This window comes from Thunnus thynnus, chromosome 2 (assembly GCF_963924715.1).
Source record: "Thunnus thynnus chromosome 2, fThuThy2.1, whole genome shotgun sequence".
In the NCBI taxonomy this organism is placed as follows: Eukaryota; Metazoa; Chordata; class Actinopteri; order Scombriformes; family Scombridae; genus Thunnus; species Thunnus thynnus.
In genome coordinates this window covers 36,015,833-36,042,756 of record NC_089518.1, presented here as the reverse complement: position 1 = coordinate 36,042,756, position 26,924 = coordinate 36,015,833, and the positions used below count along the sequence as shown (strand labels likewise).

The window sequence follows — 26,924 nt, the reverse complement described above, 5'->3', positions numbered from 1 at the left end:
ATAGAAAGACCAAAACCAACAATCTACTGATTCTACCAGCAAGTATTGTGTGTGTGTGTGTGTGTATCCAAAGCCTGATATATGTTATTCCTCTGTGCCATAGAAATCCATTACTGTCCAAAAATGTATTAACTGTTGTTTGTTTTGAGTCAATCACTCATACACTGTACTGCTGCTGGAAAATAGTCCCCACTGTTTTGTCCTGTTTGTGTAACTTTTTCCTGAAACTACAGTGGTTGTTTCTGTTTTAGGAAAGTAAGTAAGCTTTTATTAATATAGCACTTTTTAAAACACACAGTTACAAAGCGCTTCACAGACACAGACACATGCAAAATTGAAACAGATAGATTAATAGAATAAACAAACATGACACAGAGAGAAATCAACCAAAATGAAATAAAACAGGACATGGGAATGAGAAGGGAGGTCTATAGACTTGAGTTGGGGGCTAGGAATGCAAATGCCGCGTGGTCACCTTTTGATTTGCGGTTTGTGCGGGGAATAGATAGAAGGCTGAGATTTGAGGATCGGAGAGGTCGTGAAGTAGAATGAGGATCAAGGAGCTCAGAAGTGTAGCTAGGGGGCGAGGTCATGGAGCACTTTATAAATAATCAGCAGGATCTTGTAGTTTATTCTGAATTTTACCGGAAGCCAATGGTGGGATGCAAGAACAGGGGTAATGTGGGACCTACGGTAAGCGTTTTAGAGAAAAAAAATGAAACTATATATTTGTTTTTAAGGATTTACACATTCAGTAGGAAGACAGTCAAACACAATGCACCCAGGCCTCCTTTAAGACAAGCACTGAAACACCTTGTTTTCAGCATCTTTCAGTCTTATTCTTCATCACAGTCTCTAATATCTCGTCCGTTCTGCTTCCTCTCTCAGGTGCTGGACAGCATTTATTTCAGCCGGCGTTTCCACGTTCGCTGCGTGGCGCAGGCCAGGGATAAGTCAGGTCACCTTGGAACGCCGCTAAGGAGCAACATCGCCACCATCGGCACTGAGGGCTCCATTTGCCACACGCCTGTTACCACGGGAACTGCCAGAGGCTTCCAGGCTCAATCCTTCATCGCAACACTCAAATACCTGGACGTCAAACACAAAGAGCACCCCAACCGGTGAGGAGGGACGGGTGGATGGCGGTCTTAGTCTTCACCGAAACCTCATACTTTGTTTGTTAATCCCTTCTGTCTTCTGCTCCGTGTGTCCCTCTTTAGCATCCATATCTCGGTGCAGATCCCCCATCAGGACGGCATGCTCCCCCTGGTGTCCACCATGCCGCTGCACAACCTGCACTTCCTGCTGTCGGAGTCGATCTACCGGCAGCAGCACGTCTGTTCCAACCTGGTCACCCTCAAAGACCTGCAGGGCATCTCTGGTCAGTCACACACACACACACACACACACACACCTACCTTTCACTCAAACACACAAACACGCTGTGTGTCCTCTTCATCAAAGCTCACCTGAGGGCTGAAACAAGAGATCAGACGTAGACACCCGCAGGCTACTTACCAAATCATTTACATCACTTTACACTTCAAAGATTTATCTGAGATTCACATCCAGAGCAGGTTTGATTAAATAAACCAGCGCAACATGTTCTCAATTTTCTATCTCAAGAGCACCCAGCATTTCTCACGGTTTAAGAGTCAGAGCTACGGTGTCCCAGCAGTTAATCCAAACCTTGGCAACTTTTTTTTACAGAGACGGGTTTCCTTGACGACGTGTCCTATGACAGCATCTCTCTGGGTCCCGGATACGACCGCCCCTACCAGTTCAACCCCAACGTCCGGGAGGCCAAGAGCATCCAACTCTACAAGCACCTCAACCTCAAGAGCTGCATCTGGACCTTTGACGCCTACTACGACATGACTGAGCTCATCGACGTCTGCGGGGGCTCCGTCACTGCCGATTTCCAGGTACAAGTCAAAGTCAGGGTCTTACTGTTGCCGCCGGATACGAGTCGTGATAAGAAAAAAAGTAGTTTAAAATGGACAAAATGAGGAAAATCTTGTATGAAGCCAAAGAGTCAGGTTTCATTATGCTGCAGCAGGAGGAAAAGAAAGCACCAACAGACTGTTTGAGACAGAATATATAAACAAAGCATGGAGGATGTAAATGAGAGGGAAACAAATACATCTGTAAAGTTGGGTTTCATCAATATGACAAGAGGCACGGAAAGGCTTTTAGCAGGGGATCAACTGAAGGGCAAAACACGGGTCCTAACGAAGGGCAAAGCACATCAGTGAGTACATCCCAGAGAGGTATTTAACAGTATAAAGCAGAGACCACATAATACTATTTCCTTACATAATACATATTTCTAGTCAAATCATATTTTCTTCCACATAACAACACAAGGTTTGCTCAAACTTTCTAGTATTCAGAGCACTTTTAGGACTTTTCATCCTTGTAGGTTTAAAAGTTGAGCTTTCCCTCTTGACCTCGAAAGCAACACACTGTTGAAAGCTCCAGGACTAGAGCTAATAAACCTTGAATGGATTTTGTTTTGTCAGCCGCTGTCGAGTTGGAGAACGGTGTCAAGCTCGCGGTTTAGCTCAAGGCCCGTCTGTCAGTGAATTGTCATAGAATTTCAGTTTCCCAGAATTTAATTTTTTAGAAAATGCTGCTGACAGAAAAGAAAAAAACACTTTTCTAAAGGCTGGAACATCCTTCATGGAGAAATTCTCCAGTTTGTTCTGTGACTCTGAATAACTTATAAAATACTCAAGAAAGACTGAAAATCAACAAGAAAAAAGTATAAGCCTCTGTAGGGTCCCTCCCCTCATGTTGAGAACCGACATTAAAGCGTACTGTTTACTGTTTTTTCCAGGTTCGTGACTCGGCTCAGTCCTTCCTGACGGTGCAGGTTCCTCTCTACGTGTCCTACATCTACGTGACGGCGCCGAGAGGCTGGGCTTCTCTGGAGCATCACACCGAGATGGAGTTCTCTTTCTTCTACGACACCGTGCTCTGGAGGACAGGTTCGAAAATATTTAATACGACTTTTTTCACTTATAACACCTGGAAACACACGCTGATGTGTAAAATTGGTGGAGATTCCCTTTAAATATGAAGCAGGACATCTGTGGTTATTCTTGCTTACACACAACAATCCTATTTCTCATAATACATATTTTCTCCACATGTGAACACAGCATTATATTATATTACCTTTTCCAATTTCAAAACTATTATGACAATTTGACTCGACTTGTTGTTTTATGCATAATTGTTTTACACTGACAAGTGAGGCAACTGCAGTTTAGGTAAAATGTAAGATGAAAATAGACAACCTTTTACAACAAATGTATTATTATTTTTAATGTGGATTTAAAGATACATTTGGCTTATGTTAGCAAAGATCTGATACATGATGATGGGAAAAAACTGCATCCTCTAACTGTCATGTTTGGTGTTTGATGTTTGCAGGCATTCAGACTGACAGCGTCCTCTCCGCCAGACTGCAGATCATCAGGATTTACATCAGAGAAGACGGACGACTGGTGATTGAGTTTAAAACTCACGCTAAATTCAGAGGTGAGTTCACAAACAAAACGCCTCACGTTAAACATATTAGTCCCAAGATAAGATCATACCTACAGTAGGTTTTGCTTTATAAAGTGTTTGTCTTCTTATTAATACAAGAAATTCCAGCTGTGTACCAAGATACTCGGTAGACGAACAGATGAAGATCAAACAGAGGAGCGTTATGTCTTTCTCTCTGGTCTGAAGCAACACATGTCAGTATCACATCAGTGGAATAAAAAAATATTTCCTCCGTTTTTTCTTTCCTCCAGGTCAGTTTGTCCCTGAACACCACACTCTGCCTGGCCACAAGTCCCACCTGATGGCCCCCGACCACCTCGGAGGAATCGAGTTTGACATCCAGCTGCTGTGGAGCGCCCAAACCTTCGACTCACCGTACCAGCTGTGGAGGGCTACCAGCTCCTACAGCAGGTCAGTCGCTTCACCCGGAGGAAGTCAAGGATGTCTTTTTCTCTGTCATGCTGATGACTATATGACCTCCATAAGCAAATGCGACTATCAGCTAGAAGATTGGCTATTTCTATATAGTTATTCTAAATGTAAATGCTGCCAACGGGTCAAATTTCCCACGAAATCAGATGAAACGACTTACAGCACGCAGACCAGAAGAGCCGATGTTGACATTACATGTAGCATCGTAGCATGAGAAGGTACAGAGACCTTACTAGGATGAGGAGGGAGCATATTCTCTTCATTTGATCACGTTAAAAGTAAAGTTAGACTTGTTGTCGGCGAGAGAGAGATAGAGAGAGACAGCAGTGGTGGCTGAGTGAGCTAGAGAGCAAATCTAGTGTGTGAATGAGAATAGTGAGTGAATCTGAGAAATAAAACATTATTTTCTGATTAGGAAAAACAAACTTCAGGCACTACTGGCGTGGAGCAGGAATAAAAAACTGGAGGTTGAAGTTAAAAAGCCTTTATTGAATATGGCTACTTACAATAAAAACTGACTGCTTGAGTTCTTTGAGGTCTTGAGACCTTTATGGTCTTGATTTCTTGAGTTTTATATGATCAAGACAGTCCTTGAACACACCACTACCTGCACATATCTCCGTACAACCCTGCAGGAAGGTGCCGCTTTGCAGGATGCAGCCTTACATGTAACCAAAACAAAGTTTACTTTGCTTCACGATCGTCGTATTACAATTATTAATCTTTTATAGCCACAAATAGATACGTTACCTCATCGCTATGCATCCTGCAAACAGCTGTTTAAAAAAGAAAAATAGTGTTAAAAATAAGTAGGAAATGCAGTCTTCATTCTGGGAAAACACTACCGCTTTTGTCCACAGGGGGGCGCTAAAATCAACACAAAATGAAAGTTTTCCTGTAGTAACTTTAAATGGAAATTATGAAATTAGATCCCTCGCTCAATAGTGACATTTACAGGAGAGTGACAACAAAATATGTAATTAAATTTGTTGGAAGTTTTACTGTAAAGCAGCTTTAAGGTTTAGGAAAACATATACGTATAGGAAACTTCCAGATGGGCCCAAACTATGCAGAAAACCACAGATATATTTCTCCATAAGTTGAATCTGGTCTATTATGTTGTTCACTGTCACGCATGAAGATCTCAGTTGGAGGTTGATGTCGTGTTTGTTTGATCACAGCTGCAGAGAACCTCAGCGTTCCTTATCAAACAACCAAAATGGTTCTTTAGAAATCCTGAAGTGACTCCTGAGAAACCCAGAAGGTTTTTAATCTTCTCACTTTGGATTCCAGAGGAGCTCTTGATCAACCCATTTTCAGCTCACTATCTCGCTGCATGGCTGTATTAATCCTTCTGTGTTGTCTTATCAACAGGAAGGACTATTCTGGAGAGTACACCGTCTTCCTGATCCCCTGCACCGTCCAGCCCACTCAGCCCTGGATCGACCCCGGTGACAAACCTCTTTCCTGCACGGCTCACGCTCCAGAGAAGTACGTCGTCCCACACACACACACACACACACACACACACAGCTGTAAACAATTATCCAGCAAATTCAGTTCCCACAAAAAAAAAAGCCTTAGAAGTTATTAAAATTTGATTTACAAGGATCTTGAAAACATTTTCCTTCCCTGCTGTAATCAGTAACATTACTTAGAACTGTTTTTTTTTCTCACTAATAAATTAAATCTGACTGGTGCGACAGCGGATCGTGCCGCAGGAAACTGTTTAATCCTTTTTTGTGGAGTTTCAATCAGAAACATCAGACCTGCAGCGAAATACTGCAGCTACAATAACAGGAAGTTCATCCGCTCACGATGGACAAGTGTCAGTTTTAGGAAAAACTCGTCATATACAGCTGAGAAGTTCTTACAAAAATGTGATATAAATTCATGTAGTTAATAAATAATTGTAGGCTTCATTGTCCCAACTGGTTTTCCATCATTCTTTGACTGGTATAACTGTGAAAAAACATGAAATTTCATTCTACACAGTAGTAAAAACATCTTAAGAACTCTCAAATTTAATATGGTTATAGAGCCCAAACAGTCTTAGCTTGATAATGACATATGTTAAGGAGCCCCGGTGCATTGTGGGAACAGGAAAACAAATCAGCCGATAACCTTAACGTCTCCTACTTCGACCAGGTTCCTGGTGCCGATCGCCTTCCAGCAGACCAACCGGCCCGTCCCCGTCGTTTACTCCCTCAACACGGAGTTCCAGCTGTGCAACAACGAGAAGGTCTTCATGATGGACCCGGCCAGCGCTGACGTCTCCATGGCCGAGATGGACTACAAGGGAGCATTCTCTATGGGTATGACAGGAGGTTCATAGCACAGAGGGAACCCTTTAAATAAGATAATTAGATAATTAGTGAAGAGTGATGAGCAGCTTTTCTGTTTAACTGAATTTTAGTATTTCCTGCTGACATGTCCTTTCACAATAAACTGTCCTGTCAGTTTTGTTTTTCATACTCCAAACTTTTTCAGTAGAGGATGACTTGAGTTTTTGTGTGTGTTGTATTTAATCCATTTATTTTTCTTTAAATGTTTAAGGTCCTTCAGCATTTCTCCATCAGTGTGTGTGACTTAAAATCTTCAGATTATGACTGAACTTTTTTTTTTTGCAGCACAAACTCAAACATTTTAATCATGTATAGAAATAAAAGGTGGAAAAAAAACAACAGCTTTCCTCTGCTGCCCCCTGCAGGTCAGACTCTGTACGGTCGGGTGTTGTGGAACCCTGAGCAGAACCTGAACGCGGCCTACAAGCTGCAGCTGGAGAAGGTTTACCTCTGCACCGGCAGGGACGGCTACGTTCCCTTCTTTGACCCCACGGGGACGCTGTACAACGAGGGGCCGCAGTACGGCTGCATCCAACCCAACAAACACCTCAAACATCGTTTCCTACTGCTGGTACAAACATTTATTATAATATATGACACTTCTCCATGTTTTCTGCTTTATTTTGCTTTGATCTGTGTATGTTGGAGGAAACTAATTCAAAAAGGGTTAGCTTAAATTAACCTTCCTCAATTAAGTAAATAAATGAAAAGAACTGTTTTGTTAAGGTTGTCAGAATAATTTCATTTTAATAATTTAATTGCATCACCTTTAGTAGGATATAGTCATTTAATACCCACCACTCTGTTGCTCAGAGTCTTTTTAACTAATTCAATGACTGTGATAACTGCTGTTAATGAAACAGATCACAACAGAGGTCTAAAAGTGAAGAAAATGTTTATTTAGTATTAAGAGAAAACAACAGAAGCAGCTTATTAACACAACAAGTAGAAAACCGTTAAGAAAACAAAGAGGCTTCTTACAAAATATGATCAATCTGTGAATCATTTATAATAATCAGAATCAGCTTTATTGGCCGAGTACGTTCACACATACAAGGAATTTGACTCCGGTTTCTAGAGGCTTTAATATATTTAAATAAATATTATAAAAATATCATCAAACAGAAAAATCAGAGTGAAGAACCAGCGTCAAATAGAAACCGGCTTCTTTTAGTCAAAGTAAATAAAGGCTCTTTGTTGTAAACGGCACTCCCCGTCCTCTCAGGACAGTGTTCATAGTAAAATAAACAGACTGTAGCAGCTGAAGCAAACCTGCAGCTACAACATTAACACTGACTGTATAATTTAACCTCCACTGAAAGAGGAAACCTTACTCTCTGTCCATGAAGGATCTGATTAAAACCTGCATGTCTTGTTTAAAATATGTAAAATATTTTTTAGTTTGTTGTTTTGCTTAAATAATATAACTTTTTGTTGTTGTTATAAACCTGAATGAACCTTTTCAACAAGTCTAACCCTCAAACACTTTTTTTAGTTTAAAGTATTTGCTTTAAATTACCTCAAATTAGTTTAATCCTGCTGTAATGTTTTATCTGTACAAAGTGAAAGCACACACACTCACACAGATCTTCTCTTTTTCTACCTGCCACACCTGTCAGACCAGTCACCACATCTTTTTTTTTTTTTAAAGACATTCAAAGCCTGCGGGTTATTTAAATCACTGACGTTCTTCACCATGCAAATTCTAACTGGTGCCGCTGTGGAACTACACCTTCATATATTAACCCTGCATCTATAGTATATAGATAGATAGATAGATAGATAGATAGATAGATAGATAGATAGATAGATAGATAGATATTACTTAGTCCAGCTTGTCATCCACAAGAATCCCTAGATATTTGTAGGTGTGCACCACTTCAATGTCCACCCCAACAGATTTTCACCGGCTCCAGAGGGGGCTTAGACCTGCGGAAATCCACGATCGTTTCCTTTGTTTTTGAGGTGTTTAGTTGAAGTTTTTTTCCGACTCCAGTCACTGAAGGCTGTTATTAGATCCCTGTATTCAGATTCCTGTCCATTCCTGATACACGCTACAATAGCAGTGTCATCCGAGTATTTCTGGATGTGGCAGGACTCCGAGGTATACAATGTGAACAGGAAAGGAACCAGTACAGAGCCCTGTGGAGCCCCCTGTGCTGCTCATTACTGTCCCCGGCATTAATACTAGAGATACTGTACACTAGTCATGTGTTGTAAAAAAGTTATTTCAGAGTTATTATTTAACCCGAACTTTCAAAATAACCATGTCAAAGAATAATTATTATAATTCAGTAAACACACAGCTACACCTGAACCTTCAGTGATTAGTAACTGTCATAGTCGAAGAGAACAATGCTGAATTATTCAAACAAATATTTGCTCTCTGCAGGATCGTAAACAACCGGACGTATGTGACAGATATTTCCACGACGTTCCCTTCGAGGCTAACTTCGCCTCAGACATCTTGGAGCTGCAGCCCATGACCGCCATGCCGGGCGTCGACGGCTTTACGATGAAGGTCGACGCTCTCTACAAGGTCAGTGGGATCACCTCAAACTACATCGGTGTCGTCGGCAGCATAAAGTGTTTGTTGTATTTCACTTGTGAGACGTTTTCTTCAGCGATCAAGTGGTTTGATGGACTTAATTTCTCATATATATAATTTTCACAGGGATTTAGAGTATTAGCACATTTTAATTGTGTAAATTGTGTAAAGTCTTATCACAAACTCCCCTTTAGCTTAAGAGCAAAACAATGTAAATCAAATTCTCAAAGGTGTATGGAAGCCTATAGGTGACTATATTAAAATGATAATGTAATCTTGAAAATAAAAATGTAATTCCGGAATAACATTATAATTTTCCACATATTTATGAGTCATTTGAGTTAAAATTAAAATGCCGTTACCCTCGGGTGTCCTTGTCAGACCGCAAGGCGTACTGGGTATGCAGGCCCAGGGAGGCCGAACCAGGTCACTGAATGAGGAAGTGACGTCCTAACTGAAGACTCACCTTGATGAGAGACTGATTGCATTTTTATTTTCATTTCGACACCAAAAGAGCATGGTGACATGTAAATTTAAATGCAGTAGACTGGAGGCGCTGTTTCACTTACTTTGTTTGAATTTTGTCCACCGTACAGCAGGTTTAGTCTTTAAAAATGAAATGTCAAATACTGTTTTCATATTGAAATTGTTAGAAAATTGCATTTTAATTTTTCTATTGACTTATGACTCAGGTTACATTGTTTATAGTGCATTTTAATTTTTAAATTTGAATTAACCTTTGAATATAGAATATACTGTACAGTGGGCTACGACTGTGTAAATTGGATTATTGCATTTTAATTTTCATTTTTACTCAAGTAACACATACATGGGGAAATATATATATTATAATTATAAATATAAATATACTATTATAATGCTATTGTAGAATTACATTTTCCTTTTCAAGTTTAAATTATCATTTTAATATAGTCCCCTGTAGGCTTCCATAACGTTACATACTGTAAATAAATGAAAGACCAGGTTAGCTCCTCAAGGCAAATTGGAAATGATCAATTTATTGCAGTGAAGTTTTTAATAATCTAATGTTATAATTCCCAGATTTGAAGGGAAGTTGGATCTTTTTGTACAGTTCAAACTCTACAGTGTGATTATCTGAAGGACCTTTAAAGAAAATTATTTGAGATTCTTACTGTAAAAAGGAGAAGTTTGGTTTAATAGTTTGGTTCAATAGTTCTTCTTTTCTCTCTGTGTGTTGATTGACAGGTGGAGGCGGGACACCAGTGGTACCTGCAGGTCATTTATGTGATCAGCCCGGAGTCGCGGTCCAGCCCCAGGATCCAGCGCTCCGTGACCTATCAGCTGAGCCGCCCCAAGCGCGACCTGGTGGATCGCAGCGGCCGTCTGACTCTCGACGAGTCGCTCATCTACGACAACGAAGGCGACCAGGTGAAGAACGGCACCAACATGAAGTCGCTCCACCTGGAGGCCGGTCCGTCCGCCACCTTCAACGCCCACATGGGCAGCTCGGTGGGCGGGGGCGTGGCCGCCGTGACCCTGCTGGTCCTGGTCCTGCTGGCCTCCTGCTTCCTGTTCCGCCGCTGCCGACGGTCGGCCAAGAAGAAGAACAAGAAGGCTTCGAAAGTCTACGAGGAGTATCCGCTCAACACCAAGGTGGAGGTGTGCATGGACAAGTGTGTGGAGAAGAACTTCAGCACCAAACACTGCACGGTGAGGAACATCAACATCCTCAACCGCAACCAGGAAGCCAACGGCAAGGCCAAGGTCAAACAGGTCAACCTGGAGGTCAAACTCCACAACAACCTCAACGACGGCACTGAGGTCTGAAACACTGAAGAGGAAAAAGGAGGAAGTGAAATTTAAAAAAAAAAAAATTAAAAAAAAGGTATTTTCTAAAAAGAAAGTTTGTACTTAATGGAACGAGATATTTGTTAAAGTATTTTTATACCACTTTGAAAAAGGGAAGAGTGTGATGTGCAGAAAGCGACGCAGCATTTTAATCATTTCGCAACTGAGCTACCTCAGGAACCCACGAACCACTCAGCTGCATGAAACAGCCAAAACATCTGCATCCCGATCGATCGTCGACAATAAAACTCCTGAATCTGAAACTGTTCACGTCTATTTTTTACTTGACATTTACATCCTTTTTAGCACCAAAATTGGTGACAGGTAGCTCAGACACTGGTGATTGTTTCTCTGCTGCATCGTATCATTTCACTGCTACTAAATGTCACTGCTGCGGAGTGGTAGCCGGTGTAGAGGTCCTCCCTTTCATGCATTATTAATTACAATAAAAAAATATATAAATTAACTTGGATTTATCATTATAAAAGTTACATTTTTTCCCGCGGAGCGACTCCTACATGGGCTACAGCTGCTTCTGACCGCTGTGAAAGTATTAAGCGCAGTACAGTGTGCTGCTAGTGCAGAGTGTAAATAATAACAGAAAGGAATGATACCTATTCAAGTGCAATTACGCCATAACTTTTGTTAATCCTTCCCTCGTGAGCAGGAGCTTTGTTTGCATTTAAAGAAAAAAAACAACAAAAACGTGTATTTCAAGCCTTACTTAGAGACATTTGTACTGTCACGTTAAAAAAAACAAACAACAGATAATTCTTCTTGTTTCAGCTCAAATTATTCTTATTTTTTTTGTTTGTACTGTACTCTGACAGCTGCCAATATTAAGTGCCATGCAGTATTTTTCCTCATGAATTTAAAAAAAAAAAAGAATCATCCAAAGTGTTTGTTTTTTTTTTCGAGAGTGAGAAAGTGAAAAAAAAATTTTCCATGTGATTGTAACAAATCAAATTGTTCGGACGATAAAGGTTTCAATCCAGTTCACATGACGGTGTGCTTTTAGCCTTACTACTGTTCTAATGAAAATAATCACTTTTTAAAAAAAAAAAAGAAAAAAGATGTATTTTATAAGACTTGTGTGTCTGTTGTTTGCCTTCGTTCCGCCCAAAGACACAAAATTCCTCACTTATTTTTTTAATGTACGCCCACTCACGTCTCACTCAAATGTCTTTTTTTTTTAATGTATTATCATCTTACCCTCTTATAATGTATTATGTTATGCCTCAGCTACTGATGTAACCACTGTACTACTTTTTAAGTGTATGACACTGGCCGGAGAGAAAACTGAGCACTGCAAAAGAAAAAACAAAAAAACTTATGTGAGATTTGTCTTTCTCTCCATTCGTCTCTCTGATCTTCTTTCAACTGTGTGCCTATCAAATCAAACACTGGGGAACGGGGAATTCTGGGAAATAACATTGTATTTCTGGTGCTATCATTTCGTGGAAAAATAACTATGATGCTTTCAATATGATGCCTGTATTTGGTGCCTTTTTTAGTAATTAAAAAAAATCTGAAACCCACAACTGTCCTGTTGTTTTTCTTAATGTTTATTTATTCTGTCCAAGGGATTTTTGGGGAAATAGTAGAAATTCAAAATGTTAGTTTTCTTTTTCTTTTAAGATTTTGTGCAAATAGGTAAACATTGAATGTGTGTATTTGTGGTGTTGGTTCCCAATTTGGAGGTTGGAGTAAAAGAAAGCAAGAAAAACACAAACAACAAGACAAATTTGGGTTTTTTTCAGACTAATGTTTGCTTTTTCCTTGTGTATTACTAGAAAACTTCACCTCATCGAGCCCTAAAAAGTATTGAGATAAAACAAAAAGGGGGAAATGATGACGAAGGGTCACAAGTAGTCAGCTTTGTTTTAAGGGGTCACACATTAAAAAGGTTGGAAAGCAACAGTATGAGCTGATATTACTCATCAAAACTGGGATGTGAAGTTTAGGGAAATGTATGAATTATGTCCAAAAGTTGCTGATAAAAAGGTTAAAGTTCAATTAACTTCAACTTTTCTTCCAAACTTTTTGCAAAAAAAAAACTTTTATTGTGTCAAACTGAATTTTATTCTCGAAATCCTGTAAAATAGAATCAAAAATTAAACTAAATAAAATCAAAACTAATGTCATCATAAACACTTTTACAGTTAAATTAAAGCAAACAAACATTAAACACAAGTAAAACAAACAAGATGACTAATTAAAAAAGTAACCTCAAACGAACAGTGATTCAGACTCTGCTCATATATTTCTTACGATACATTTTCATTAAATTTTGAATGCATTTACTTTCAATTATGTGCTGGCAAACTTAAGAATTATCTACTCCTATGAATATTACAGACGTGACTAATAACTCATTATTAACTCTCATTATTCTTCAGACTGGTGACGCTCTCTGTCCATGCAGTGAATTACATTCACCTGTTTAAAATGTTTGACTAAAATAAACTTTTTTAGTTCTCCCCATCTGAACTCTGCTCATCAAATCTGTCTCTAGATAACAGTCGGCCCAGTAAATGATGGCCTGGTTGGGGTTGTTTAGCTGTACTTTATCACTGTGTTTGTATCATTTATTTGTCTATGGAGCTATGATAAAGGTTTTGTGAGGATAATGGTGTTCATAAGTTAGAAATATTCAAAGAAACATATATATCTCTGTTGTAATAGATTGCTCAAATACAAGAAAAGAACCTGATTATACTGTATTTCATATGAAGGATGATTTATCTTTTTAATAAAAAGGCTTCTACAAGGTAGATATCTGAAGTGTACGAGGCGTCCCTGAAGGTAGCACATGCAGGTATGGAGTGGGCGTGGTCAGCTGACTCTCAGGTAACTCTCAGGTTTCCAGGTTCCACAGATCCTGAAGGTGTGGCAGGAACAGGTTTCCGGCTCAGACAGAAATCCAGGTAAGATTTTCTCTGGTTGATTAAATTTCAGTAAAGTTAGTTTGACGGTTTAGTGACGTAACAGATTTGTTCTTTTGAGCGAAAGAGTTGAAAGTTTACAGCTGAGATTTGTTCACATGATGTGATGATCTAAATAATTGTCTCATGAGCTCATTATTATCTGAGGAAAAACCTACTGAACTGCAGTGAATCTATATTTCTCACTTACAACTTGACACTGAGCTTCTCATATTTAATGATATTTTTATTATCTGTTGTATCACGACACAAAATAGTTTTCCAACAAGGAGTTTAGTATGAATCTGCTTTGAACTATGGGATTTCTTTTTAATCTTCTCTGGTACCATTATAATATTTCCATAAGTTTAAAGTTTGTGATCATGTTTTATTGAATGAGAGTTTTCTGTTTTTCCTTTTTAAAAATGTAAAGTTCAGTGTAGTGATGAGTCTTCATTCAGGTTCAAGTTCAGCAGAGCAGCTGATCCTGATCAAACAAAGACGTTTGAACAGGAAGAGGATCTGTTGTTGTTTATTTTAGACAGATGCTACTTTAAAATATATTTTTTCTTCATTGACACGATTACTAGTTCTTCTACCACAAAATGAATCATATAAGAATATTCATCTTATGGTTTGCAGAAGACAAATCAAAAACTTTGAGCCAGGCAGAGTTACAGCTCATACAAACAACAGGTATTAATAGTTTTTACAGCTTTTAGAGAAAAATCTAACTGAATCAATGAACTGTTTGACCTCCTTTGTGAAAACCAAGAAGTTTGGCTTTTTTCCTGTAAATTTGCTTTTATAAACATGGAATTTAGCCAGTAAAATGAAAAGATTTGTAATATTTTTATATTAGATGAGAATATTCAAATTATCTTCTAGTATGACAAACAGTACATGTTTCCAGTACAAAATACACTAAAAGTGCTACAAGGTCGGTTTTTACTTATTACTGGACAGAAGAGGATTAAGTGCAGTTGTTAAAGTTAAATGAGTTCTGAGAAAACATTCTGAATTTTGACAAAAAGACTTTATAACTCCAATATTCTTGCTTTAGTATTTTTTTATCATTTTAAAGACTCTGATCTTAACAGCCTACAGCTGTCCCAAAATCCCTACATTTTCCTTTAGCACAGTTTTACAGGTAAAGAAATTTGGGAATTTAGGGGTGATCCAACAGTGTCAGAAGTTTGACTTAAATCTCAGGATTTAGAGTTATTCAGAGATTAATCTGAAGTCAAATAACTAACATTAGTCAAGTTAACAGATGTCAAATAATGTTTGTTTTCATGTGGGACTGATGCTGTATTTGCTATTGAGTTTCACAGGAACACTATCCAAGTAAATATCACAGGAAATTAATCATAGATGAAGATTAAGGAGGGTAATTTAAATGTGAAACTCTATTGACTAAAACAAACACACTGTTGTACAGTGACAAAACAGTGCAAAAAATACAGTCAATTCAATAAATTTAAAAGTGAATTTAGACCCACATTTTCCTGCAGAATAAAAGAGGAACAGATGTGAGGACATAGAGCTGCTTGTCACCATAAATAACAAAATAACCATAAATCATGAATATGTATGTTTTGTATTTTCAGTACAGAGGAACTAACTGTTGTCATCATGGCTACTTTATGGGTGAGTCAAAATCTGTGTTTTTATTTTCTGATGAAGTTTTGACTGATCACATTAAAAAAAAACCAAGTTATTTATTTGACTTTTCATTCTGCAGGATGACCTGGACAGTCTTGTAAATTCTCCTTCATCCTTCGCAGCGAAAGTAGGTCCAAACTTACACTTTAATACTACTTTACTGTGTCGTTTATCATTTCACAAAAAGAAATACAAACTGTTAGGCAACACAGAATGACACCTTGGTCTTTAGCAATCAGATGGTATGAATAAATGTTTTGTGCCTCCTTTCCAGGGTGGAGAAAGAGGAACCATTAAGCCCAAAGCAAACTTTGATGCTAAAGAGGACGCTGTGGCTCTGAGGAAGGCCATTGAAGGACTCGGTACACAATCACACACACACACAAAGACAGGAGATTTCATTCAAATGCAAAGTCGTGGCAAGATATCTCTAAAATGAATGACTGAGTTACTGTCAGTCTCTTGTATTATGAGATTAACATACTATGCTAACATGCTAAAGTTAGAATACTAAAATACTATGTGTAATATCAAGAATAAATTATTAATTTTATGATGAATAAGGGCACATTTGGAGATATTCTAAAAAAGATGCACATGATAAGCTATTAAAGTAAAAATACAAAACTAGAACATGGAACAGCACAGAATCAGGTGCTGTCTTGTGTGCTAATGCTAATTTAGCACATTTAGCAATAGTTATTAGCATAATTAAGCTAGCTGTAGGTCCAATATTAATCATTAAAATTATACATTTTATTATAGAGCACTTTTGTAGATACTCAAAAACACTTACATAACAAGCTAAGACAGTAAAATACACAACTAAAACTAAAAGAATTGTTACTATAAACTTATTACATTTATTTTGTTTTGTCTATTTTTTCATGTTTGTCAATTTATTTTCTCTCTGTTCTTCTTGAAAATGTTTCAGGCACCACAGAGAAAACTCTGATTGACGTTCTGACCCACAGAAGCAGCGCTCAGAGGCAGCTCATCTGTGAAGCTTATCAGGAAGCCACTGGAAGAGTAAGATACTGTTTATTCTGGCACTGACACTGTCATCCAGAGTTAATTACAATCTGTATTCATGGTTTAATCACTCATAAAAAGAGCTGCTTCATTATACCACTTTTTTGTGTTAAAATAGGAGTCTGCTCTGATTGGGAATATATGTTTACACAGAATAAATCATTGTCATTTTTAGGATAAAACATATCGTCACTGTGTCAGGGTCCTTGTGGTCCATTTGGGTCGGTTTGGTTTGGTTTTATTCTGTCCTAAAACAACCTACACATAGTACACTTTTCCCAACAAGTCGTTGTTTGATCATGTGACTCCAGAATGACACATAGGAGCGTTTTCTAATCTGGCGCCACTATCAGCAGTAATCAAACATCATTTGTCTGCGCTTTCAAAAACTGTTACTAATCACAAAATAATTAAAATTAAAAAATAATGACGTTTTATGATGTGACAACGCTGTGTTTAAGGTCTGGTTAGATTTAGGGGAAAGATCGTGGTTTGGGTTAAAATGATCACTTAGTTAAGGTTTGAGAAACACGTGCTGTGGGTTAAAATTACTACTTCCTTAAAGTTAGGCCACCTTCGTCGTTATGGCTACAATAATAATCACAGGGTTAAGGTTAGGGGACGATCGTAGTTACTATTTTTAAAAATCTGCTTGTTCTACAACATTGTTAGCAAACCAAACATGAGCTAGTTTTTCCTCTTTTTACCTCTTCCAGCAGGTATCAGATTGTTAAACATGGCTGTAAACTACATAGTCAGTGTTTATGGTGGCAACATTTTACGCTTAAGATGAAGGAGTCTGTTTCTTTTTATTTAAACTCTTGTATTAATACTGGTCTAAAAGGCAAAACGAAGACTGACTCAATCAATCAGTCAAACAGATGTTTATTAAGCCAGCCTCAGGTTTAAATGACATTTATAGTATATAATCCTATAATTAAAGTTACAGTTCATCACTGCCTCGTCTATCTGACACCTGAAATTATTTTTTAACAGGAGAGTGAATCATTCACATTCTTTGATTTAAGCTCCAACACATTTTATTTTGAAATATTGCCTCGTGCAGCTTTAATGTGACATTTATCTCAGTTTCTGTGTTTACTCTGATAATACGTCTATGCTTAGCAGTGGACCAGAAGCCTGTGTGTATTTGCGTTGGTGTGGTTTTGTGTGTTTGAAACGTGACAGACGGTCTCGTTGTGTTTTACCTCATAGACGTTACTGGACGACCTGAAAGGAGACACCAACGGTGACTTTGAGGACCTGCTGGTGGCGCTCGTCACCCCTCCTGCAGCGTACGACTGTCATGAAGTGATGCGGGCGATGAAAGTTAGCTTTGTATACAATTTAAACAACATGGCTAGAACACATTCAACTTGATGTGTTAAATTGACACTGTGTGATGTTGCAGGGAGCCGGAACAAGCGACAGCGTCTTGATTGAAATCTTTGCCTCCAGAACCAACCAACAAATCAAAGCTCTCTGTGACGTCTATCTGGAAGGTAAACAGCGTTGCCGTTTTTTAAAGACTGTAATTAAAACGGTGAGCAGCGACATCAGAACCAGATGCAGAATCTGCTTTATTGGCCCATCATGTTTGGACACATAAAGAATTTGACTCCAGTTCTCAGTAGCTCTCAATGTACTGATACAAATGTAAAGGTATATACACTAAAACACAGATAGAAGACATAAACATAAAGTTATTATATACAGGCAATTAGCCCATAAGTTAAAAACAATAGAAGGAATAAATAATGTATGGGTAATGTGATAGATTATGTGCAGTATATGCAGGTAGATACAGTATATACACATCTTTGTCCAGTATGTACAGTCTGCTTGGATTTGCATTTAAAGAATTTAATTATAAACTGTATTTATACTGTAAACAGTGTATGATTTGTGGGATAGAACAAATTAAAAAAAACAGTGAAAACACTATTGAGTGAAGATCTGAGGCAGCCCACCAAGAAACCGCCGTTAAACAGATCATTTCCTTTTGTAGATCTGCTGAAGTTTATTCAAAAAGATAATTTATATATTGTCAATGTCAGAGAATGAATGTCTGTACCAAATGTTATGGCGTTTCATCCTAAAGCATCGAACCAACAGTCTTATTTTGTGATGAATTGAAACTAAAGTTTGAGAATCATGAGTTCTTCTTGAATGTTTTCCTCCACAGAAACAGAGAAGAAGTTGACCCTTGACCTGAAGACTGAAGTTTCTGGAGACTTTTGCACGGCTCTGCTCCTCCTGGCTGAGGTTTGTCGTCGGGATATTAAAGGGGAATAATGATTTTATACAACAATATACAATATTATATCAGGAAGCTGCAAAAAGATGCAGAGAAATGACAGCGATGGCAGTGCAATAATGAAGAAAAACCAAATGAACAACTGAATTATGTAGTTATTCATAATATTCACCTTTTATCCACATTGCACGACGGTATCACACATCCTTTACCTGCTTGTTCCAACACTTCATTGAAACTAGATTTACACATATATTTAAACCAAAGACATATTTTTAAAGGCTGCATCTTCACATCACATGCAAATATTCCTAAACACATTAAAATACTGTATATACACACAATATTAAATCATTTGTACACATTTTAACAACACAACATAAGTTTGTAAAGAGTTTAAGCAGTCAGATGGACAAAAGACAGATCAGATTTGGTGAATTTTGGTGACATCCTATCTCTTAATTGATGTGATTTAGATTAAAGTTTTGTTTTATTTTCAGGGTAAGAGGGACGAGAGCACCGCAGTAGATGCACATAAGGCAAAAGAAGATGCAAAGGTAGCAAACTTCATTCAGCTCATAATAAAAAGTGGTTTTCTAAACATAATTGTCTCTAAATATATATATATATTTTTTTTGTACCCAGACCCTTTATGATGCCGGGGAGAAGAAGTGGGGCACCGACGAATCTAAGTTCATTGACATCCTCTGTCACAGAAGCATCCCTCAACTGAGACAAAGTGTGTAATATTTATGCCATATTGTGTTTATAATCTGGACTAGAAAAAGAGTTGTTTTTTACAAATCTGTGTTTTCTGTGTAGCTCTTGTTGAATACAAGAACATCAGCGGAAAAACCCTTCAAGAAAGCATCGAAGGAGAGATGTCTGGAGAGCTGGAGGAGCTGCTGGTAGCTGTTGGTTGGTTAACGTGCTTATTAATATGCAATAAATCACTTTGAAGGGTTAAATTCCAAAATACTACACATATGTGCATGAAAATGTCAGCTTTTGGATATATTTGCTATCAAGTATTTGTTATCTTTGTCCTGAAGAGAAATTCTTCATTTTATTTTTGCATTTTCTTGTTGTTCTAAACAACTTTTGTTCGTCTTCCAGTGAAATGTGTGAAGAGCGTGCCGATCTACTTTGCAGAACGCCTGTATGAGAGCATGAAGGTGACTTTACTGTTTGTATCACTTATGATTGTAAAAAAAAAAAAATCAGAATCATCTTTATTGGCCGAGTTTACACATAACAAGTAATTTGACTCTGGTTTAGTGGCTCTCAGTGTACTTACAGTATAATTACACAATATAACAACACAACAGTTGTCAGAAATATACCCAAGGAATGACTTGAAACACAGGTGAAACTGTTCCTGTGAACTGTAAACAGGATACAAATAGAACAGAGAAGTAAAGAGTGCAAAGAGTGATAATAATCTTACTGTAGTTGTGTTAACTGAGGAGATGTTATTACTTTTATATGAAGAATATGCAGAAGAGCACAAACAATAAACATTTAGTAACATATACTATTAAGTAGTTGTGCAACATTACAGGTGTTTTTACTGAAAAGTTGATCTTCTTAATTAATTTAAAGATCCCCTCCAGACAAGTTGCAAGATGTGTATAAAAGACTCTACTTTGAATAATAATTTGTGTCTTATATGTTTTTCCATTTTAAAAAAAGTTCAATTATTTTGTTAAAATCATTAAAATTACCTAAAAATCTACTCCTTCTCCCTAATTAAAAATTCCAGAATCAGTAAATATATTTAATGTCAAAAGTTGAACTCCTTCACTGTAAAGTCCGTCCTCAGTGTTTGTGCACTGGAGGCTTCAAGCATCTACATCACACAGCTCCAAACTATTTGTGAATTTCCAGATGAATGTGAGAAAAAACTCTGCACAGTGAAGCTCAACCATCCAACTGTAGGAACAAGAAGAAGAAAACATATATTTGAATGGAAAGAAAGTTTCTCCATCTTTTTATCTACAGTACAAGAAGAAATCAACTCTGGTATCTTGGTTTTCTGAGATACAAGACCTGAAGTAGGATGAGTGTCACTTACAGGATACAGCTTCTATTTCTATTGTCAACAAATCTCATGTGCACACTGCAAACATGTCACTCAGTGCAACAGTGTGGCTCATTAACATGTCATTAATAGCTTTTGAACAACAACAGAGGTCTACAAAAACCTGCCAGCGTTCTCCTTTAAGAGATAAAATGAGTTTTAAAATATGTTTCTGTCCTGATGGACTTCGCTGACCCTGTTCTCAGGGCGGTGGAACAGATGAGTCCACTCTGAACCGGATCATGGTGAGTCGGTCTGAGATCGACCTGCTGGACATCAGAGCCGAGTTCAAGAAGCTCTACAGCTACTCGCTGCACTCCGCCATCGAGGTGAGGAACTATTTTACCTTCTTTACACTTTGTGTCTTTGTTGTACTCATATTTGTATTTGTCATCAAAATCTGTATATATCTCTATACTGTTGTAACCAGACTGTACTGGTTTCATTCCAGTACATTTCAGTAAGAGGATACTTGCATAAATTTTGTCTGCAGCAACATAAATTCATAACAAATTAAGTGTGATCACAGGCTTTGACTGGACTCTGAAGTTCAGATGTGAGTCAACTATTTTGAACGCTTAATAATCGTTTTTAATGATTTATTCATCAAAAACGTCAAACATTTGCTGGTTGCAGCTTCTCAAATGTGAAAGATTTGAAACTTTTCTGTATCAAACATGATAGTAAACGGAAAATCTTTCAATGTTGATCAGACAAAACAAGAACATTTGAAGCCTTAGTTTGAGTCTGATCTGCCTGAACTTCCTCTGTGAATTTAAGTGTTTTCATCAGAGTGAAGTATGATCTCACTGACCTCAATTTGACAACAGCTTGATTTGATTTGGAAAACCGATGTGTTATCTGTGAAACCAAATATTTATGAATAATGAATGAATGAGAAGGTCCTCTGAGACACACAAAGACTAAACTGAGACTAAATGACTAATCTGTGGAATAACTGGAGCTTTATAAACCAAAACTAATCTGTTACAAATATTTGAACACTTATTTTCAGTGTATTTTAATAATATTGATTAGTCGGCTGTTTTACTGAGGAATACATCTTCTCCTGGGAAATACTAATTCTTAAGGTTTCTATTTTTAAGTATCTGGTGTTGCTGTTTTCAACGACTGTCTTTTATCTGTTTTTTTTTCTACTTCCTGTTTGCTCAGGTGGGTTTTGTCTCCAGAACTGATCAAAATGATTTAAAGAAATAAAAGAAAAAGGAAACCACCCACCTGTTGCAGCCTTAAAAGACAAACTAAAAGACAGTCGATATGTCCTCAAGAGTAGATTACCAGCTGCAGTTCCTAATTGATTTTTAAGGCTGAAGCTGGTAATTTTGTTTTCTATCTCAGCCACTCTGACGAGTATCTATCCATCATCTGAAGGGACTGTTGGAGTTTTAGTCAGACAAACATTTTCTCAGCTGCTTTTGGAAACAGTTGAGTTAAATTCTTTGGTTCCATCCAGAAACATTTACAAAAAAAATGTTTTCTTTTAAGAAAGAACAGTGGAAAAAGTCATGGAAGTTTAGAGAGGAAGAAGCTTAACAAAAACCATATTAGAGTTCTGCACAGGCCGTAAACTGAGACCTGAATCCAGACCAGACCTGCATCTGCAAGACCCAACCAAACAGAATCAAATCTGATCCTGAACCAGAGACACAAATATTTTTTGCTTTATTTTATCCATTAAAGACAATTAGCTTGCCAGGCTAATTATGCAACACATAGATTAGTTATACTGTCTTTTCCCAGCTGGGCAAAGTGTATCTACTTTACACTCATGATAAACATGAATACAGATGACGGCAGAAACAACCAAACTGGAACCCAACCTGAGCTCGAAGCTTCACGCAACAAAATGACCGAAACTCACCATGAAACCTAAACCTTATAGACCTCTGTCATGGTTGGGTCAGACAGCAGAACTCTGCTACACATATGAAGTCGTAGCTTATAGTTTAGTTTCTTAACCAAGCTAAACTTTAGCTAGTCAGCCTTTAGCTAGTCTTCCCTCAACAACTACAGCTCATTTGAGGTTTTGATTGAAGACTCATTAGAGCTGCAGCCTTTCTGCAACAAACCTGTAAGACTTAAAACTTAAGACTGAGGACTTGATGCAGACTTACATCATAAAAATAAGGACTTGAGACTTGACATATTTGAGATTTGACTCCTTACAGACTTGACTTGCAACTTGGAAGCAAAAACTTTCCCAGAACAAAAAAAAAAGAAACCCTGGCTGCACGTATCCACCCAGCTTAAATATTTTAAAACAAGGCCTCTGCTCTGAAAGGACTCTCTTTTATGTAAAAAAAAAAACATAGTTAATACAGCTTTGAAAGGAAAATGTTCAAACACCATGTAGCTTTTAATAGCCAGCATTCATCTTTTCTTGCTAATTGCTAATGACTTGTACTGAACTAAAGAACTTGAGACTTAAGAGACCTCAAACGACTTAAAAAAAGAAAAGTTTGGCAGATACCAGTTTAGTTTAGTATGCGGACAAAAAGCAACAGCATCGTGTTTTAGCTCTTCAGATGATCCAATGATGGAATAAACACACTCAGAAGTGAAAACTAGTGAAACTAAAACTCCAATGATCCCAACAGTCCAGATGTTGGATGTGCTGGTCAGAGTCGCTGTTAGACACTTTTTTCTCCTTGCTTGTGTTGCTGTTTCTTCCAGTCGGACCTGTCGGGCGAACACGGGGACTGCGTGAAGGCCATCTGTGGAGGAGACGACTAACTAACCCGTCCACCCGGCGCCCGAGAAGAAACCTCACTTCCTCTTTAACTCACACTGTAGGCTCTCTGTCCTTCTCTCTGATTCTGATACTCGTCTGGCGTGCTTCATCTTCAAACTACTAACTTGTTTACAGCATTAAAGATTGATTCCGTGCGTGTCGACAGCCTGAGATGCCAGATGAAGTTTTAATATAAAATTCTGTTTTGTTTCAGTCTGATTGCCACGGGAAGTATGAAAAGACTCTGCTAAAAATTTGCGGAGGAGATGATGAGTCCTAACATCGACGTGTTCTCCTTCCTCTCGCTCTCAGTTTCTCTCATTTTAACATTTCACTGAGTCAGATTTTATCAACGTGAAACATTCACTTCTCTACATCTTCTTATGTTAAATATGAGAGGAAACAGCTTCCTAAACTTCACATGGACTTTATTTATTATAAAAGGAAACACACGCTCAAAAACCTGCTATGAAAAAAACGATTTTAACAATTTACCATGCTTCATTTATGCTTTAGTAATTTAAAATAGTCATTTTTTCTTCTACCTGCTGAAAACTTGAAAACTATAGAAGATGTGATGTTATGTGCAGAGAACTAAAACATCAGACAAATAAATTAAGAGGAGATTTCTTTTCATTTTTTGTACAAAAAAATGACAAAAATGAGTTTTTCCTTGCTGAAAATCTGTATAATATAGGATACACATGTATAAATGGTCGGCCAATCATTGTAATTGAATTCACCGTAACCATAAAAGTGCTAAAACGATTAGTCAGTCAATTAATTATTGGATAAATGGCATCAATGGATCAATCAATGGGAATTTTGACCACAGGTTCTGGTTTTTTTGGTTCTATTTCATTATTTTATTAACTAAATCACTGATGATGCCTTGCAAAGATCTTCACATAAAACATAATTAAGTGTAGGATATCCTCTAGAAATTAAAAATAACCACAACATAGGCATAGAGGGGATTAAACGAAAACAGAAGACAAATTCAAAGGATAAAATAACACATTTGATCTTCTTCTCTTTCATCTCTTTTATGTTTTTCTTGTAACCTCCAGACATAATAAACACCCTCATGAATCTTTGCTGGTGATGTTGTTTTTTCTTATCGTGTCTTGTCTGCTCACTATGACACACTGACATACTTACATACAGTCTGGTAGTTCATCAAAGTCTCCAGCAGGGGGCGGGTCTGCGTCAACAACAGGGTTTTAAAGCTTTTTTAAATGTTTGCAGGTCAAAAGACCCATGCGGGGGCTTTAAGAGGCTTATAGAGGCCATATTTAGGGGAACTACTACACTATAACACATAAATATTCAGTCCTATGTGACTGTTATGTGCCTCATGTCAAAAGGCCTAATTAGGCAAAAACTTGTTTGTTTATCCTTTATATAAACAGGTAGTCTCACTGAAATCAGGAAGTCTTCCAAGAATAAAAGAATAAATTCATGCATTCATGTATTTGACAGACACTATGAAGTAGAAATGCTGCAGTATATCAATAACAATGCAGTACACAGTACTTTCAGTTTTGTGAGATTGCATTTATAGGTATAATTACACATATACATGACAAATATATACTGTACGTACTTCCATTCACACTTATAAAAAAAAAAAATTGTATTTATACTTTATAATATATAAAAACGAGTAGACATAACATCCACACATGTTCTTATCTTTCTTTCACACATTGTTTTTATGTTCTGCTTTCTTCTGTTTTATTATAATTTGATTTTTCTCAGCTGACTCCAGTGATCTGACTCGGCTCGCAGACGATAAATTTGTCATTTTTTTGTCACAAATTTTTGGCCAACTAGTGTCATTATAACCACAAATTGGCTGAGAGATTAAATACATTACTGTATGGAGCCACAGTTCTGTGACAGCAGATTTAAAGTCTCAAAAATGTGTTTTGTCTCTTGTTTCTTAACTTGGATGTTTGGAGCGTCACTGTGTGAAATGATGTATGTGCAGAGTTTGACACTTAGAAGACTGTTTCCTCATTAATCTGCTGAAAGTGGAAAATTTTTTCTGAAACGAGTAACCACAAAACATGATTTAGAGATGTTACAACTAGGGCTGCAACTAACGGATTTATAGTATTATAATTATAATTTTAATTAGATTCATATGCCAGTTATTTTTTCTCAATTCATCAATTAATTATTTGATCTATTAAACATCAGAAAACAGAGGAAACAAGGTAGTTGAACTTTTTTGTGGAAAAACCGAATCAGACGCAGATTATAATTCCAAGCAAAATCCTTTTAAATGTCTTAAAACATGTCTGGAGGTGATCTTATTATTATTATCATTCTTTTTTCCCCCTCACTTCATTTAAGCGATATAATAGACTCACGTATGGGTAATGCACAATGCTGGAACAGGCTCAACTCATCCATTAAGTAAAGAGAAGGTGGGAGAAAAAAAAAATCAATGTGTCTCATTTGCAGCAGCCTTGAGTGTAATGATGCACGATGACCTTGTTAAGAGAGACAATATTAGTACACGGAGGTCTATCTGAGGATAGAAACCCTCACCATAGATTTAGCTGTAAGAGATGTTTAATTAGGGTTTAAGCCGTTTCCCCTGTTTCCAATCAACAAAAAAAAAAAACATCAATAACATAGTTTAATTCCCACAGAAATCCCTCAGAAAAAAAAGTTCTGAGGTCTGATATTGGAAAAGCCGGGCAGAGTGACAACAGCCTGAAGGGAGTCTGGTGTACGAGAACCAAACACAGCCTGTTTTACTTTTGGTAAATCTGACTTTAATTCCAAAATGAGGTCTTTAGCTGCTAAAAATTGTGACATCTGCTCCAGAAACAGCAACAAGTAAAACCATGTGTGGTTCCTTTCAGAGAGAGAGAGAGAGAGAGAGAAAACACAACTTAAGGTTCTTGTTTGGCAACAATGAAATTCAGATGAAGAACTTTCACCTAAAATGAAATGAAATGCAAATATATATATTTTTACCTCAAAATGGGTTGATGCAGTTGAAATCTGTATCTTTTAAAACACCGTCAGCAGCAGAAATCACATTTTCAAACTAATTCTTCCTGAAGATGGAGACAAAATGCAGCAGACAGTAAAAATATGACTTTTTATAAGTTACACCTGTACTACACACACTTTACTTTAAGTCCTCCTATTTATAAGGAGTATACTAACATTTATTGTCTTGCATATCTTCTATCGAGTCTCTGTGTTGCATGTTTTAAGGATGTCCTGAATGATATTTTTTTATTAATATTATATATGTTCTTCTTTCTTCATTTTATTAATTGTTCCGTTTGCTTATAAATGACCTCAGTGACTCTGTAACATCTGTCCAGGGACTACAGATGAAAATTAGCCTCTTGGCTAACTCTGGCGCATTTACAGCAATGTTTATTAAACGTACAATATGTAATTTCAGCCGCTAGGGGTCTCATTCAAAACAATAACAAAAGACGGAGTGTGATGACGGTGTGAAGTAGCAAGGGA

General features: G+C 37.4%; 2 protein-coding genes across 5 annotated transcripts in view; both read left to right on the top strand.

Moving 5' to 3' along the window:
- The window catches only part of fras1 (Fraser extracellular matrix complex subunit 1), a 293,698-nt gene extending 281,447 nt beyond the window's left edge, over window positions 1-12,251 (top strand). For both annotated transcript variants that reach the window (XM_067572464.1, XM_067572456.1), the window contains exons 63-73: window positions 889-1,121; window positions 1,221-1,381; window positions 1,711-1,925; window positions 2,840-2,990; window positions 3,439-3,546; window positions 3,807-3,966; window positions 5,362-5,478; window positions 6,136-6,302; window positions 6,698-6,903; window positions 8,725-8,871; window positions 10,108-12,251. In XM_067572464.1, the coding sequence (XP_067428565.1) occupies window positions 889-1,121; window positions 1,221-1,381; window positions 1,711-1,925; window positions 2,840-2,990; window positions 3,439-3,546; window positions 3,807-3,966; window positions 5,362-5,478; window positions 6,136-6,302; window positions 6,698-6,903; window positions 8,725-8,871; window positions 10,108-10,689 (2,247 nt within the window). In that variant the 3' untranslated portion in view covers window positions 10,690-12,251. The remainder of the gene's footprint in view (window positions 1-888; window positions 1,122-1,220; window positions 1,382-1,710; window positions 1,926-2,839; window positions 2,991-3,438; window positions 3,547-3,806; window positions 3,967-5,361; window positions 5,479-6,135; window positions 6,303-6,697; window positions 6,904-8,724; window positions 8,872-10,107) is intronic.
- Window positions 12,252-13,554: 1,303 nt separating this feature from the next.
- On the top strand, window positions 13,555-24,517 carry anxa3a (annexin A3a). Of its 3 annotated transcripts, none has more exons than XM_067572426.1 (14): window positions 13,555-13,637; window positions 15,245-15,284; window positions 15,379-15,426; window positions 15,574-15,661; window positions 16,234-16,328; window positions 17,547-17,660; window positions 17,743-17,833; window positions 18,517-18,596; window positions 19,089-19,145; window positions 19,234-19,327; window positions 19,411-19,506; window positions 19,705-19,763; window positions 20,875-20,997; window positions 23,635-24,517. In XM_067572426.1, the coding sequence occupies exons 2-14, from the start codon at window positions 15,270-15,272 to the stop codon at window positions 23,698-23,700; spliced, it is 1,026 nt and encodes a 341-aa protein (XP_067428527.1). In that variant the 5' UTR covers window positions 13,555-13,637; window positions 15,245-15,269; the 3' UTR covers window positions 23,701-24,517. The 3 variants fall into 3 exon arrangements, with proteins under 3 accessions (XP_067428527.1, XP_067428536.1, XP_067428545.1); XM_067572435.1 differs by having other exon boundaries at window positions 13,563-13,637; window positions 23,363-24,517; XM_067572444.1 differs by having other exon boundaries at window positions 13,593-13,637; window positions 15,250-15,284.
- Window positions 24,518-26,924: the final 2,407 nt, after the last annotated feature.

Bases quoted from the DNA above. Each gene is read 5' to 3' on its own strand.
- anxa3a (XM_067572426.1), top strand. The intron at 18,597-19,088 runs GTTTGTCGTCGG...TTTTATTTTCAG, and splicing joins CTCTGCTCCTCCTGGCTGAG to GGTAAGAGGGACGAGAGCAC. The intron at 19,764-20,874 runs GTGACTTTACTG...CCCTGTTCTCAG, and splicing joins GCCTGTATGAGAGCATGAAG to GGCGGTGGAACAGATGAGTC.